The following is an 18,666-nucleotide window of genomic DNA, read 5'->3' as shown; positions in this document are numbered from 1 at the left end:
TCTTTCTGATAACTTTTCTCTCTTCTAAAAGAAAAAAAACTACCTTTCATTATGTAATAGTCCAGAAAATAGCCTATTCCAGTTGATTAATCATTAATTTACGTAAATCTATTATAAAGTTTATAAAAAGTTAAATGAGTTGTAAAAAAAATGTGTGTTATCAGATTGAACTTTGCTACGAACAGATGTCACTACCAGTAGGAAAAAAGTCTGTAGTGACTTCAGTGTTTCTTTGCAGTGGTTACAATAGGGTGTGGAGTCAGTTGTCAAGCGACCGATTGTATACGTAAGAATCTCATTCGTTTTAAAAATGAATGAGATTTTTATTAGTAGACTATATATAAGCGTTTTATTTTAACGGAAATAAATCAACGAAGATCTGTAAAACCTGTCAAAACATCATTCGCAATATATTTTCGGTTCTATTACAATAATTGAAGTAGTTTTGGTTTAGTAACTATTAAAATACTATGATAAACAGGTAAATAGGTTTTGTTGTTGGTTTACGACCGGAATGTGGTTTAACAAACTCCAAAAATAGGAGTGTCTCAATTTATATAGTTTTTCATGTATGTTTCAAGCTTTACTTATGGCTAATTCAGCCGTTTATAAGCGTGAATTTGCACAGATGTTTATGTTTTGTAGAAAAATTCCTGTGGACATTCTGTATCTAGTTTCTTCTAGATAATATTAATGAAAAACATTTTAGATGAAAGTCATATATATGTCGATTCCAGATGTGTTACATTTATCACTTTTTTTGATAATAAATTCCATTGTTTTAACGTAGTGATATATAATCTGATGTCATAATATTCAACATTTTTTTTACATAAAACGTCAAGTAGGTTTTTATGAAATCTTCAGATAAAACCGCAATCTGTATTCTTACGTTCCAGAGGGCTTTAACTCACGTCCAATAATAGCCTAATTATTTAGTTTTTTTTGAATTTGTTTCCTATTTTTATCAATATACAGTTTCTAGTCTTTGTTTTTCTTGCGAACAGAGTTTTTAGATCTAAGATTATTTTAAATAGTAAAAAATAAAAAAAATTATTTTGCAATTTATAGGGCATTCTTTCGATAACTCTCCTATTTTCGAATTTCACAGTTTTGTAATCATTTTAGACAACAAAAAAAAAAAATTATAAGGTGATATAATTCGAAGCACAAGATATTCCTAAAACGTATAGACAGACTCAGTAATAACAAGACTTTTATGCTAAGCATACTTGGAAAATAAAAGAGTAAATTGGTTTTCCATTACCTTTTACCTTCATTTTTTAGAATCGACTCTTTTACTTCAAAATGACAGTCCCTGCAAAATGCAAATGATATTCAGCCCTACATTGACAGACGTTTACTCTCTTTATCAAATGATTGGTCTTGAAGTTAACATACTTAATTTTTACAGAAATCAACTGTTAAAAACGCTGATTTTTTTATCTTATGAGCTTACATCCAGTAATGTCATAAGAAAACAAATATTCTTAAGTAAAGGTTAATAAAATATGATAATTGATAATACCCTTCACTAGGGAATTAAAAATTTCACAAAATACGTAATTGTTGTAGCATATTTTTTTTTATATATAGAACGAACTGCACATTCCGATTGCATTATGACATTTTTTGTGAACATCTTAAAATTTTAATAATTCTTGTATTCATAAGTTAAATAAAATTATTTAGAACTTGAAATTTTATTTAGCTCTAAATAAAGTAACTTTTTATTTAATTATTTTGTTTAACTCCTATATTCATAAGAGTTAAATAAAATTATTTAGAACATAAAATGGTGGTGGTAAGGTATAATAATATAAACGGGAGTGGTGAGCAACACCAATATCTAGTTAACATACACAATGGTCATTGGGTCAAAGTGGGTGCCGGAGGGCAATATTCAGTCTTTAGTACAACCCTGACCGATAGTCGTCTACGAGTAGTTGGACTTCTCCCTACATTATACATTATTATCAAACCAGTTTTTGAACCTTGTACTACAGTTCCGCAGCTTACTCAAATGACAAGTCCAATTTTCTTGTTGCAGTTTAATAAATGTTTATAATTTTCTATTCACATCTTGTACACTTAACATTGTTTTATTATCGTAAATATACTAATCATTCATATTTAATTAATCCATTGTTTTTATTTTTTGTAATGAAATTCTTAAGCAGTTTGAATTAGTAATGATACAACCATTTTCTTCTTTTATTTTGTATTATTAATTATAACCTTATGTTATACAATGTTGCAATAATTGATTAATATTGTTTTGTTTTGAAGGGGAACCAGCAGTTATCTATAATTCAGCTTATCAAGAGCTATCTTCAGCATTTAACCTGGTTTCTTTGCTATTTTTCAAATTTATTATGGAATCCTTTTCGTTACATTCTACTTGAGTGAGTGGTAAATGATTGTTACGAATGTTAATGATCTACGTTGTACATATGTATTTAATTAAAATCATTGTTTTTCTTCGATTCCAAATTGATTATAGATGACAGAAATCATTCCAAAAAAAATATAAAACCCATTCCCTAGAAGCGTCAGTAACCAGTAAAACGAAGAATGAAGGTTCCCTGTTGACTTTATTGAGCCAAATACACACACATATATATATATATATATATATATATATATTACATATCAGAAAACCCACCTTAATGCAGCTAATAATCATCCCTTCAAAGGCAGTTGTAGTTTCTCCAGTACAGAGACCAGGCTGTGTAATAAACACCATTACTCTCAGAAAAAGATACAGGGATTAAAGTTTCTTTTACAGCAGATACTTATATGCCTCACAGTCGTAAGAAAGGTTGGCAAATAAAACAATATACTCTCCTGTAAGTGGAAAGCATACTTATTTATACACAAAGGTGGATAAACTCGGTAAGGAAATAAACTCAGAATTGATTTATCTGATATTAAAAATGTAAACAAAAAACTTCTTTGCACGTGAAGTGGAAAACAGTTCAATTTTTCAATGAAATAAATTATTCTACGAATTACTGGATTTCATAATTTAATGTGTGTGTAGGGGCCCCTACACACACATTAAATTAAACAACGCGCTGACCCCCCCGTCAGCGCGTTGTTGCATACTACTTTTTCGACTAAAGTTATATCTTTTATTACTTTTTCTTTGTTATGGGAACTAATTTATTCATATATTTACCTTATATTACATTTTAAAAAATGAGTCACTTTATTAGCTAATCTTTAAGTTTCAAAATAAAACTATTAATGCTTACACTATTTATTTATGTTTACTCATCAATAGGCATTACTAAGTTCGGATGTCTTTATTTTGTAAATAGGTCAGTATGTACCGTATAGCAGTAATTAATAACATGTGTTATTTTACATAATTGTATTTACTATAATATTATTATTGTAGAAAGTAAAATGTCTTATAAGGAATAGAGATGGCGCCTGTATTTATTTCATGACTAATATTAAATAAAAGATTCTGATCAAGCGACCGAGTACCAACCAGGTGCGCTAGTATCTAGGCCAGTGTCGGGTCGGGGTCGAACGCAAGGCCGGATTGGCGTTGCGTCAAGCGTTGCTTGTTTGCTTACTTTCGACCACTGCGGTACTTAAGTTTCCAGCATCCCTTTCTTAAATGGTTTCTTACATCATCTGGTAAAATAAACAATTCAAAAAAATGTAATATTATACATAAAAAAATTATTGAGGTATTTATTTCATCATTATTATTGTGCAATCAAACGCTGAACTAGTTAAATGTTCAATAAATAAATGGATGAATCATTGTTTTCATAATATTAAAAAGCTCTATTAAAAATTCAGAATTTTTTAAAACTATTCGTTAATAAATAATTTATTTCGATCCTACTGACTATAAGGAGACTACGGACGAGGGGAAAAAAGAAAAATTCTTAGAAAAATATGAAAAACGTTATTTCTTTACCAGATTGATTAAATGTTTTGTTAAGGGTGTACTTTTTCCTGGTGTTTTATAAAAAAAATATAAAAAAAAACATTAGGGGCAAGAAATAAAACGGTTCTTGAAATTCCATTCGACTTCTAACAATAAAAATAAATTATTGTACATGTTCTATAATTGTATGAGAAAACTTTTTATTGAGTAACACTGAGAGATGAAGTATGGTTTGATGTTTTATAATAAAAAATAAAGGCAGAATAGCTATTGCTAGGTTTTTTAAGCTTATAATTTTCAGTAATCCTCAGGAGATAGTAGTATTTTCATTAAATTATAAATACTAGTCGAAAAATTGAACCTAGGCCCTTTAATGTAGCGATTTCTAATTAAGCCACTTAAAACTGTTTATTACTAATATAATTAAGAAAGAGCATCAGCTTCATTGCTGTGAATATTTACAAAAAAATGTGTCCTAGCCGGTTGTTGTAGAAGTTGTACAACGAGCGTCAAACAAACGGTGTTCGATAACAAAATATATCAAAGGAAATGATAGGGAATGCATCCTAAAGAGTTGTGGGAGACCGAAAGCTGTGGTGTATAGTGTGCGGGAATTGGCCACATCGGTTGTTATTTATTAATGTATCCGTATGGTAAGATAATATCAGTGGTATACTTTTATTCTAAAATATTGGGTAGAATATCATTTTACCGTACATGGAGAGTTGTTGATCCACAATTCCTAAATTTTGTTATCAAACTTGTTTCGGAATGGTCTCGTATGTTTACTATTTTTTGGTGGTAAATATTAGCTACGTTATACTCCTGTGTAGATTTTGACCAAGTCTTTACAAAAAATGGTTCGCTTGCATTAAATATATGTGCATGTATATAGAGCATATTTTACCATTTTTAATCAAATTTATATCATTTTAATAAATTAAAAGTAGTTGCTCAAATTAATGTTTGTGATCATTTGCGTTGTATTTCTTTTTCAGTAAAATATTAGTTATTAATTGTTTGTTTATTGATAATCTATAATTATTTTTTATTTATTTTTCCAAACTTCATCATTGTTCAAATAAAAATAATTGAATACTTAAATTTTTATCTTTATATTTTTAATTCTTTGCTAGAGATTAATTTATTAAAATTAATTTACATTTAATCATTATGCATACATTTATGATATATACTTCTGATGTTGTGATCTCTCTTAAGTCCAAAGATTGAAATCTTTGCTGTAAAACTCTTGTATGTATGTGTGTGAATACTTTATATACACTGAAATTATCACTTTTTTCAAAAAACTGTTCTAGTAAATTTATTTTCAAATCCCACCAGAGACTGAAATGGTATGAGATGGATTGAATTTATAGAAATTTTCCTCGTGCATGATTTTTAGATATGAATAAAACTAAAAATATCCCCATCTTTAAAAATTTATTATTGTAAATTGATTAATTGTACCGTCTTATGATTTTTTATAATTTTTGTACTATTTTCATGTAAATGAGCCGTTATCATTGTTAGAATAGTTTTTAGTCCCTCTCCGAATTGTAGAAACAGTTCCAACACATAAAGATTAGTGGTTTTTTTTTTAATTTTCTTTTATTTTATCAATAAAGAAATTAATTTTTTTGTCAGAAGGTGGTTTAAAGGTATTGGTACTAATTAGAGTAAGTTTGAGTTTCGAGATTTTTAAAAAGTTGTTGTTTAATTGTGTGATAGCTTTTATCTTTTCATCTGAGTAATATCAGCCTATGTATAATACATTGCTTAACTACAGATTGGAGTGCACTAATTTTTCCGTCATACTATTTTGTCCAAGTCTTTCAGAAATCTATGCAGCTACATTAGACACCAATTATACTTTTTTCTCGTGAATTTAGTGATCACTATATAGCCAATACAGGCTAAAAACAAATCGAAAATGTGCCTTGTAGGGATAAATTACCATTCTATTTTTATGGAATTGCCATGGTGATGTGCATCAAAGTATTCGGCGAATTGAAGGCCATTTTTCCTTCAAAAGTTTCCTAGTATGCTTAACATATGATGCTTTTGTTCTTGGATATGACTATGTTATTTACAGGAGTGGTGAATGTCAGGTCACCAGCACCGGTTTCGGTTAGGTCACGTAACCGACATTTTTTTTTAATAACAAAAATTTCGTATATTTCGAAAAATATTCCCTTTATTTCCCACGTTTACACGTAACATTATTTTTAAACATTTATTACTCTTAGAATATTATATTATAACTCTGAAACTACTTAAATTATTTTATATGTTTAAAAAGATACGTTTTATTTTAAAACGAATTTTGATTTGATTTATAGGTACCATATTTAAAGTTTAAAAATAATTTAATTTTCTTTTTATCTGAGAAGTATTCCTTTAAATGTTTTCGAACGCATTTTGAGAAGAATGTTGTGACAAAGAGGTGAAAAATAAATTATACCCTTGCCAGGAATCGAACGTATGACGAGCTAGGAACCAGTTTATAGATCATTAGACGGACTCTGAGTTCACTTTTCATTCATTGTAGTCATCATCGAAAATTAGCTTGATTTAGGACGAACTTTCATCCTCATATGTTTGAGGGACAGAAAATAAATTACAATTTTCTTTACCAAAGTAGTACTGTAATTTGGTGAACAAACTATTTACAAGTTATATTTCACAAAAATTATGATAAAACAACAATAACTAAGTTTTAATTTTTTATCATGTGAAATAAGTTCCCCCAAAAAATAGTTTAAAACTGTCCAATAAAATGAAAAATGGATTATACATTACATAGCGTAAGGTTTATTTTTCTTATCCTGTAGTTTTTCATTCTGAGTTTTAATTATAAATAAATTTAATTATTTTTCTAAAATGTTCCTGAACAATAGTTCATTAAATAATCTTCTGATATATATATATATATATAGAGCGAGAAAATTGCATCGATATTTCTTGACCTTCTCACAGATTCTTGCATTTAAAAAAATTTGTTTTCTAGTTTTTAATACTGTTTTAAAAATTTATTGCATATTTTTTGTACTAGTTAGTATTTTATTATAGATTATGAGAATTCTTTTCTATATAAATTTAATTTTGTCACATTATTACAATTAAGTAGATTGAAAATATTATTATAACTTATTTGATGCTGGTTTTCCCAAGATTCATTAATATATACTTCTATTACTTTAATGTACTTAAGAATATGTATGTACAATTTATAATTTTACTGATAACTTTAATATTAATTTTTCGTTAAGCAATGTAACAAGTGGGATGTTTCTTTACATGAAACATAATCATAAAGACTTGTCTGTATATTATGTGCCATAACTATTATGATTGTATACAACTAGATACGAAATAAAGTTCCTCCGAAAAACGGCATATTCATTCCTAAGAATTAGAGCAGTATATCAGGCTTACTAACCAAGGAGATTAACGAATTAAGTGGTTTCTTATTATATTCATTATTGAACCGAATACATGTTGTATGACAGCATGCCAAGTCCTTTGATAAAATTTAGGCGATTTTCAGACCTATAAGTGATATTCCCATTTTATTAATTAATAGGTATATGATAAAGTATATACCAGATGTATAGGATCATTACACTGAAATTAGTACAGCAAATGCTTAAATGTAATACGCTAATAAGGAAGAGTGTGATAGGTATGAATTACTAAAATTTAGAAATCTCAATTGCCGTACAGGGTGGGGATGGATTGCTGGACCGAAGATTGGCTTCTTGATTTCTGTGATATCTTGTTTGCTGTTTACTATTCCTTCCACTGTCCTATTAGCACCGGCACTACTACTTCAGGTATCCCAGGTATAACTACTGCGTGTCTGTGTGTTTATTCTTTCTACGAGTATATTCAAAGTATACTCGTTATACATCTTTCTTCATTATTCATCGTTTCATTATTCCTCTGTTTCCATTCATTAGGAGAATCATAAATGTGATTGTTAATTATAAATTCCTCGTATTGGCGGTTGTTGAAAAGCAAATTGGCCAGAGTTGACCTCTCAACTGAATACAGACAACGTATATAATAGATTCTTTCTCCTCTGATAGTGTAAATTTAATTTGTTGCTTCGCGTTATGTATATCTCTCATTTTTTCTTATGGCTGAATAAAATTCATCTTAATATTACCAAAATTTAGAAGCTCAGTTGACTTATACAGGGTGGGGTGCGTATATTAAGCAGTTTGATTGAAAACTTAATGCCGTTGTAATTTCAGTGGATTGGTATACTTATGTGCAGCAATATATTTGGCTTGTCGAAGAAGGGAATGGAAAATCACTTCATGCTCGGTTTGTAACAAGATTGTAGTGGGAAGCTTGTGATTTTTGAAAATTTGTTTGAGAAGCTACTTTTGTTTCGTTTTAGGTTGCTTTTATACTTTGTCATTATGCTTTTTAAAATTAATTGTAGTTATTTATTAATGAAGTAATTCGGACTGGAAATTTTAAGTTTAATACATTTTATTCAAGGTAATTTTTAAAATAAGTGGATTCAAAGGTAAATTTTTAAATTCAAGGTAAAAATAAGTGGATATGATTCTCACTTCTTGAACTATCTATGAACAACTTTTTTTTCTTTTCCGCGAGAAGAGGAAAATACTTTATAACAATTGTTTCACAAGAGTGTAGCATTTGATTTAAAATTACCCAATTTTAAAGATCAGATGTTAATTGTCAAATTAGTTTTCTATTTAAACTAATTAATTGATTGTTAGCATTCGTTTTAGGTTATGAGAAGTTTATCAAAATGTTCTTGTTCGGCTGTAAACTGTAGCTAGATTATATTTATTTAATGGTAATAAGAAATTCAAGGAGAAACGAGGATATCCTTGATCGTACCGGAAATGTGGCAATGCCATTTTAAGTGTAACTTGCTTAACTTTAACAAAAAGGTGAAGAAATGTAATGGTCTTTATTTTCTTCTTTTCATTCTTTGTTATTTACTAAAATTTCTGGATATAATGTCTCAAAAATTATCATCTCATAAATTTCACTTAAACATTTTTTTTTTAATTAGTTGTAAATTTTTTACTTTTAAAGTTTGTCTAGTTACGTTTTGGCCAAATAAAAATGTCAACGGCAATTGGCCAATTTTGACATACCTTTGTTATTGCTATATTGCATTAAGTGTTTGTTTATTATGTGCCTGTTTTTAAGATGATAAATTTTGAGTCTGGACCGACGGTTGTAAATGAAAATTTTTGTATACCTTAAACTTAAAGAACTTGGTCAAAGAGATTGTGTTACTGTACTGGAAATTAGGTGATCCAGTTTCTTTTTTCTTTTTTTTTTACACATCAGATTTTTTGATATTTTTCTCATTTGATTCTTTAATTAAAAATATGTTATTTAAAACAAACGTTATCATTCTCCGGTCCCAGTTATATTTCAACTGACTGGTTCAGTTGGTGTAGTGACTATTTGCTGGCTTCTAAATCGGCTAGTTACGGGTTCATTTCATGTTAAGGGACTGTTTTTTTCTCAACCATCACATATTTATTGTTAGAATACCTCGTTACCATGTACGAGTTGGTTACACAAAGATAATTTAGGAGAAAATTATTATTTTTTATTACCCAACGATTTTGGTTTTAACCAATAAATAAATTTGAGTAAGATACATCCAGAAAATACTAGCTGTGTTGTAATGAACTGGTTATTCATTATTCAAAATACGGTTTCTTAAAGAAGATTTAATAGAGTGAATGAATAAGCAGTTTAGTAATGAGATTCTAAGAGTTGATTTTATTATTAGAAATAATGTAAGGAGGATGGAGAAAAGTGGTGTATATAATAACAGTCTGTCTAGTTAATTTAGGTCACTAGGTCTTCTGTGTATCGCTTGCATAATAATAATAAAATTATTATTATTAATAATCTTTACTTTACTTTATAATTGCTCAAAAACTTTTCAACAATAAACTGCATTGTGTATACGAAACTTCCCATTTGCTTCGCTATTAAGTAATGCAATTCATGTAGCCTACGTTACACATTGCAAATATGAATATACTATCTACTTAACAATAATTCATAATATTTTTAAAAAAAAGTTATATTTAAGGCATTAAATATAGCTCGATTTTCATGAAAATAATAAATTTAATATAATTTAAATTGGTAAATTGGACGTTAATATGAGTGACTTTCTCTGTATGTAATGATGTTCATTCTATATTCAATCTTGAACGTTAGTGGTGAATAGAATGGTGTCATTTATAAAACTGATATTACATACTATTCTGTGGGCTTAAAACACAAATTATACAAATTAACACAAAAAATATTGCTTGAGCTACTTTTATTTATATTTTATATTACGCCAGAAATTCAAATTTATCTGGCTTTGCTTAATTAGTGCAAATTTGTAAAAGTTTTACTGATACTTTTTGACTTCGTTATCTACATCACCTTAATATTATTATTTTTGAATAGGAAATAATAAATATACCTGTGAGAAAAAGGAAAGATTTCACTTACAACTTTATGCTTTTATTCATAAAGTTAACTAATTCTTTGAATTTATTAGGAAATTAATGTAAGTTTTTAACATTTTTGTAGATTTTTTTTATTCAGTCCTTACGTGTTATTGCGTTCTTCTCTTTGTAGTTTTCACAGTTGTCATCTGTTTGCTAATTTATCATGTTAACGATTTCTTTCCTCTTTTTCTATGTTTCTATACAACTCTTACCAGATTTTTTCAAAAAAGCTTCTTTTAAAAATGTAGCTTATCCCTTTTTTCTTTTTCTAGATTAATTTTTTCACCACTTTTTTACACCATATTTAATTTTCATGTTATTTATCCTGATCTGTATCAACCTTATAATTCAGTTTTTTAAGACTTCTTTCATTTCTGTACCTGCCTGTTCCATCGCGTAATTATAAATTCGTTATAGTTTTAGATATTTAATGTGTCTCTTTTGCCTGATTGTTTCACATCATATATTAGGATACAGGTCTTAAAGACAGTAGACGGGGGGGGGGGGGGTTTATTTCTTTCAAGATTTTAAATTATTAAAAAGGTAATAAATAATTTCAACAAAATTAAATTTTCGTAAAGAAAGTAACAGTTCTAAATAAAGTAGTATTCTTGATTTGTAAGTTTCTCACTTTCATTTTCAGTAAATAAAATATCATTAATATAACACACACACACACACACACACACACACACACACACACACACACACACACACACACACACACACACACACACACACACACACACACACAAATTAAATTTCTGTACTTTCTAATCAAGTTTTCATTTTCTAATTTCTTATCAAATTTTGTTATTTTTAAAATTTTTTTCATATATAAAGTTCAATTCAATTTTGAGAGAAAATTTTAAATCATAACAGCTGTAGAAGGATAATATTATATATCTAATAATACGTTTCATATTAATATAATTTTTTTTTTCCAGTTAACTTCACTGGTGGTGGTCCTAGAGTTGATATGTCCAGTTTTGATCTCCTGAAAGTTCTTGGCACTGGTGGTAAGTAATAATGTTGATTATATATGTATATTTTATACTGCTTTCATTATTCTTAGCTATAAATTTCTTATCTTCAAATTGTTTTCAGTTTATACTTATTTTGATTTTAAAATATATTTTATTATTTTTATTTTTTTAAATTTTCATACTTTGTTTAAGTGAAAAATATTTCCTTGCTTTCTTTCTTTCTTATAAGCATTGTTTGCTGTTTTACTCGACTAATGAGAGAACCTTGTCGCTTGATACAACAGCTTTCTTGAAATCTTCATGTCTTTATAACATCTTGAATAAATAGAGAGAAAGTTTATTTTATAGCAATATAGTTATTTAAAGTATTCCGATTCTTTTTTATTTTTTGTTAGTTATATAAAGAAATTATCGTATTTAATTATAAATTTTCTTTTTTTATGGATTAAATAAAAGATTTTTATCTTAAAAAATACAAGTTGATTATTTTCTCCTGTAACCAATTATTTTGTGTAGAGGAAATAATTTCAATTTTTTATTTTTGTGTTTTATTTATTTTCTAAAGAAATACTCATTGTTTTGGGCTGTAATTGGTACAGTATCATATTGATATACTTAGTATTTAATTATAATCCCTATTTCATAATTAAAGGATATCTTTATAGTCTATTTTAATTATCAACTAATATTTGTTACTAATAGATAAGATATTCCATTCTGTTTATTTCTAAGAAATAGTTAATTTTCTTCTTTATATTATATTTTCATGTTTTACTTCGTATGTATTGAGAACACAAATTAAATTTATTGTAAAAAGTAATATCGTAACTCTACTCATTTGAATTTCTTGTCACTGTTATTTTTATCTTTAGAAATTTTTACAATTTTGATTTTATAAGTGATTAAGGATTACTGTACGATGTATATTCAGGTACGATTTTGTTTCTATTTATTATCAGAATTTACCGATTTATTTCAGTTCTGTTTTAATAAATATTCTGTTCTTAAACCACATTGATTTTATTAAACCTTATAAAATATTATAACCTTATAAAAAAATATGATCATTTTTTTTTCGTTTTCACTGAAAATAGTAATGTAATACAAGTACTATTCGTAATATCATACCTCGAATGAATGTGTAGATAAAATTAATGAATTTTTAAGAATGACTTGATTTATTATTATTTTTTATTTTGCATAGTTTTCCTTACTTTACTTTTTTCTTGCCCAATTTTTTTCCTTATGTATGTAAAATAGTTTTTACGTCAGTTGAATTAATATGACGTAATAATTCTTTTAATGAATCTTAATTTGTAGTTTTCTTATATTGTTTGAACGTTGGTAAATACTGAAGATTAAGAAAATAAAATTGAAATAAATTAAATAATTTGCATAATATTAGTATTCTTTTAACATTATATTTCATCAAATTATATTAATGTGGATGTGTTGTAAAAATTTAATTGAATTATGAAATTTAACCTTTTTCATCTGCCCAATTCATTATTAAATTATCAGTTAATATCTAATCTTAATACTTCCACACTTTTACTTCTATAAACATTTAATGTTAGTAGACTCTGGGAATAAAAATTTGCTTAAATAAAATTTGCACGTAATTAAACAACATAAAAAACTTTACTTATTTATTGTATTTCATAAAATAAATCGTTTATCACGACATACCTAATGATTTTTAACCTTTTAAAAAACTACAGTTTCTTAGTATTTATAATATTACAAATGATCGATTACTTTAATTGTTTTAGTTACGATTTATTTATAGTTATCCTTCGTACGTTGTTTGAAGGTTTGATGTTCAACCAAACGGAACATGTTACCTAATTGTATTCATTCATTTTGTTATATCATTTTCTGTATATAATATATTTTGTATTTTTATTATTCTTTAAAAAATAAGAAAAATAACTTTATTCTGTTGTCTGTAATCATATTTTATGTTAAGCTTAGATATATTTCTCTTCTATAGTTTCGTTTGTTTATACTGAAAATTTATCTTCTTGATTAGACTTTTTTATTCTTTGTTTCATTTTACAATAGCAAGCAAAGGAGTTGTATTAAAAAAGTTACTCAGTTTTTTTTTTTATGTCCGCGGCGTTATCCGTATCAGTACACTAATACTCTTACGAAAACGGTGCGATTTGTAGATGGAGGGGATGGATCTTTATTATGCGTCTTGTTATACAGATATTAAATGCCGTAATTGTATTGGTTATAGACGATTTTACGTAGTCACTGAGGTTATGTAAATACATTGATGGAAATGTCTGCCGATTCATTTGCTTCGGTGGCATCCTGACAGAGGCCAAACTGATGGCTATGTTATGTTATAAAGTTTAGAGAGTCTAAAAGACGACCTTCGATAAAGCCCATCAGGGCTAAGAACGGAGGGGGTGGTGTGGTGACCGGGATCCTCACAAAGCGGGTGTCAGCGGGGGTCAGGATGTCGCTCCCGTAAATGAAGTAATCATACCATGCCAGGATTATTAAGGAAAATATGAATTGAAGTGGTTTCTAGTTGCCCTTTACACTGAGCTAAATGTACTGTAAGAAGACTGGTATAACGGACCTTAGTAACGCATTCCTACCGATTAAGAAGAAAGTAGTCGAAAATATAATAATGGGAGAATCCAGAAAGAGGCTAAAAGAAACCCTTTTTAATAAAAGTAACAGGTTTGTTTAACAATCGTCTTTTGTAATACTACCCACTGACACACCAAAACAGATGTTGTTTAGTGAGAAGAGTTACTGGACCAGGGTTTGGAATTTCATGGGAATGTGTGATAGCGGACCATCGTTCTCACGCTACGAGTTGGGTCCGGTCCTGCACGTAAAGAGGATAGGAGTGTAAATACTCCGGGGAAGACCAGTTGAAATCGGTTCTGCAAAATCATTTTAAACAAGACGTTATGATGTCAGTCAGCGAGAGTATTCTGCGAGGTCAGTGAAGGAGCGAATTTCTAGTACAAATTTCGACACAATTAAGGTGACGTCACAAGTAATTCCTGTACACGAAAACAAGAAGTGGTTCGGTGAGTTACTGTAAGACTGTAACTGAAAGAGAGAATGGAATGGAATGGAATGCAAAGTTGGCGGGAGTTTATTACTCCCTACTTATCGCAGAACCTGGACAGAGCCTGCTGGATGATTCTAATCGGGCTTGTTTTTTTTTTAAAGGGTTATTTTATATCTTGGGTCTAATTTTTCAAATTTTGTGTATTATTATTTTAGTGAATTTAAGACGGATTTAATTGCATTCCAATCCGTTGTTGAACCAGCGTTATCGAACCCATTTTATGGGCCGACCGCGGAAGGCTAGGCTTATGAAGCCTGTTCTCCCGACGCAATTCCCCTTCAGACCGTTTACTGAAGTCCTTTCGGTGCTAACGCTTAATAGGCTAGCAGGAATACGCCACAACGGGGCACTAACTATAAGGAGGGAGCAATGCGACCCCTACTCCGGAGGAGTCGCAATTGCTGGTTTACATGACTCTACTTGTAATTTTTAAAAGGAGAGGTTGTGTAGAAGCTCTTCATCCGCTTCTGCTATGGCTGCCCTTCAGGACGCATCTGTTCTGGACTCCAGTCCGTGATGTTGAGACGAGTAGTGGGTCTTCCTTCTTCTTCATCTTCTTCTTCTCCCTCTTCTTCCGAAGACCTCTTCATTCTTCAAGAGAGAATGTACTCTCTTGAATTTTATTTATAAATTGTTAGGGTAGTTTTATTTGTGACCAGCAAAGGTATTTGTAGTAAAAGAACTTTGTACTTGTTGTTTCTATTGTACTGCTGTTGTTAATACAAGACTAGTGGTTAAAAGTGTTAAGACTAGCGATCATGCTAATATCTTTTGTCAATGGGCCTGAATTCTGCTTTTCAATATTTATCTACCTGAGAATAAATCGTAATGATTACTTTACATTCTGTTTAGTATGCATTTACTGTTTTTTATTATTATTATTATTGGTGTTGTTTGTTGTCATTGTTATTCTGATTATTATTGTAATTTGGTTTACTATTTTTATTAATTATTTTATTACTGTTATTATTTTTATTTTTGTCATTATTATGATTTTTGATTTGGCTTTTTTTACTTTTGTTTATAACTAATATGTAATTACATAAACATTTTCAATTGTTAATTTCTCAATTTCCTGATCGAGCCGCGAACACGCGACAATACGATGGCTTATAACAAGCCAAATTCGAAAAGCAATCTTTGCTTTTCGAATTTTCATCATCACTCTGTTCACCACCTGGACTGATTATATAGTTAAAATCCGTGAAAGCAACCCTGACTGGTATCCCTTGTACCTCAGTCTTTTTCCTTCATAACATTCTTAAGAAAGACTCCGATAATACTTTAAAGTAAAAAAATTAATGTACCCTTTCAGCTTAGAAATAATGGGGTTTACACACTGGTTTGCATAGAAATTGTTTTATTAATAGAGCTTCATACGAAAGTTTATCCAGCTGTAAATTTTCTACTAATTGTCTACCACTTTAGCCAAAGAAAATTTGGGAAAGTAAGGGTTTAAATTATTGATTTAATTTAGCGTAAATTTAAAGTTTTATAATTCATTCCTTATGTACAATTCTTTCATCCAAACGGTTGGTGGATGCATCTTTATTATTTTCCCTGTTATTGCACTTTTTTTAGATTAAAACTTTAATGATATATTTTTTAAATAGTTTTTTTTCTCCGTTTATATTATAATATATTGTACTTGTAGGCTTGCATTATATTACATGGTAAAGAAGATAAACCTTTTTTAATGGAACGGATACATAAGTGGTAGAGTTTGTTTTATTGGCATTTCCTGTGACTTTGAGGTCATTCTGTCATTATTATTGTAGCAGCTGACAGTTAACACCGGCCTTTCGGAATGGGTGAACTATTACTAGAACTTGTGCAGCTACAAATTAAAGCTTCTAGGGTATAAGTTAAGCTACATATTATTTTATTTTTTTAGACTGTGACCTGAGGTTGAAAACTACAAGTAATAATTGATTGTAGTGACATGTGTGTTTGATAATATAAATGTAGACGTTTAGACTGCCGCCGATCTAGCGTAGAAAATGTGATGGGTTGACTGTTAACCTTGCCTCTTTACTTTGTATCTTTTAGGTATGCTGTTTACATTTAAGAAAGTTCTGGTGCTTTTTTCTTTATCTTACAGTTCCATCTGGTAGACAGACCACTCAATTTCTCACAATCTGAACCGGTAAAAAGTGAAATGGGACTCCGATAAAATATGTTTTATTTCCCTATTATTTCACCCTACCTTTATCTGTAAGTTGAATTTTATGTTCGAGTAAAATTAAAATAAAACTTTATAAACGACTGCCGCACATACGTACATTCTAAGTAACCTGTTTTTATTTGTTTCGAGAATTTTAATTCAATGTATAAAAATAATATCATATTTTCTTGAAAAATACAGTATATATCTATATTGTATCTTAATTAATTCTTACCAAATAATAAATCAAGTTCCGGCTACATGGTGTTTGTGGAAATTTCAACTGCTTAACTGGAATCAAATTATTTGAAGGTTGCCATTAATATATATACAACAGGTTGTTATAAAGTTTTATATTTCATGCTGCTTTTTAATACATTCTTAAATAAAATAAAGAAAAAACAACCCGTTTCTCTATTAAAATGCAGCGTGCTTCTCATTTTAAACCGGTTAGCGATTTGCGTTTATTCCTTGTTTTTTTTTTTCTAGAATCACCATTTTGATGATTTTCTTAATAACTATGAATGATTTAGTGTAGTACTATATTGATCCTTATTTATTTATTATTTTATATACTTTTATTATATTTTACGTAAATTTTTTCTAATATTGTATTATGGTTATTTGTTACTTTACTTGGTTATTATTATTATTATTATTATTATTATTATTATTATTATTATTAAATAAAAAATTAACTGAACTTGTTACGCTTACGTAACATGAAAAAGAATTTTTAAGACGCTTATATACCTTTTAAAAATTACTTCAAGAAACGGAAGCCCATCTATTTTTTTATTTTGCTTAATTTAATAAAAATTTATTCCAATAAAATTTTCTGTGTTCAGGTAATTAATGTGCTTGTTGTTTCTCAGGTTTAAAATTCTTTTTAAAACCTGAGAAATGATTCCTCATAATTCCGGTTTTGATTCCCGGTTACATTTATTAATTATTATGAGATACCAAATCTCATATTTTTACGTACACAAAATTTCAGAATCATGTGTTAAATTTATCATCACCCCAGAAAAAGAAAAAGCCCTGGAATGCTATTTTTAATACATATTTTTGGGTATAAACTGACTACATATTTATGTATGTAATCAAATGGTTATAGAATATTTAATATGAGACAAAGTTATTCCCGAAATAACTGTGGTACACAGTTATTCCTTTGGAATAACTGTGAATTTTCTTAAGGAAAATATTTTTTACTATTCCGGTTGTTCATAGGGTGCTTAAAATGGATCACGGTAATAAAATCTTCTGTAAGAAATACACATTACGTAGACATCTCTCAGCAAAGGAAATGTAATAAATTTCAATTAATAATAAAAAAAAGACAGTGTTAACAGAAAAAAAAATTTAGGACTGGCGATGCTGCAAGTGGAAAATTTTATTAGCAGGAAGAATCAGTCAGCTTTTTTTTACTTTTAATATTCATTTTAAGCAAAAAATTAAAAAAAAGTAAAAGAACTTTGCTAGAGAGAGAGAGAGAGAGAGAAGTTTTGGTGTACAATCTGGACAGAATGATACAACTGCAAATAAAAATTAATTATGGAGAACGTTGACCTTCAGTTATACAAAAAAGAATTGTCATAGAAATATGGATTTATAATTTTTTTTTTGAGTTTGCCATTATGCTAACTTTATCAAAATTTTGAGTAATTTTTTTTTTACGTTGTCTTGTTTTAATGCTAAAAGAATTAGCTCAACCATTGTGAAAAAAATGTTTAAATTATAACTGATCCCTGTAATGAATGATATCTAGAAGAAAAATACAGATAATTATTAGAGAAAAGCATTATATGAGTATTTCTGCACATTTATTTTGAATGATATGAATTGTACCTCTGCGTTGAAACAAGTGTTTTATCGAAATACAGAATAGCTTATATGAATTTTAGATATTGTTTAACATTTATTGACATCGATAGTTTATAGTAATTAGTAACAATAAGTACAGTATTTACTAGGCGAGTACG

The 18,666-nt window shown here is 28.5% G+C and overlaps 1 protein-coding gene across 1 annotated transcript in view; it reads left to right on the top strand.

Moving 5' to 3' along the window:
* The window catches only part of LOC142319430 (ribosomal protein S6 kinase alpha-5-like), a 257,701-nt gene that overhangs the window by 52,388 nt on the left and 186,647 nt on the right, over window positions 1-18,666 (top strand). Inside the window, exon 2 of the mRNA XM_075356704.1 lies at window positions 11,379-11,450. Coding sequence (XP_075212819.1) covers window positions 11,379-11,450 — 72 coding nt within the window. The remainder of the gene's footprint in view (window positions 1-11,378; window positions 11,451-18,666) is intronic.

This window comes from Lycorma delicatula, chromosome 2, assembly GCF_047948215.1.
Source record: "Lycorma delicatula isolate Av1 chromosome 2, ASM4794821v1, whole genome shotgun sequence".
Taxonomy (NCBI): Eukaryota; Metazoa; Arthropoda; class Insecta; order Hemiptera; family Fulgoridae; genus Lycorma; species Lycorma delicatula.
The sequence above is the reverse complement of the archived record's forward strand: the minus strand, read 5'-3'. Positions and strand labels throughout refer to the sequence as shown.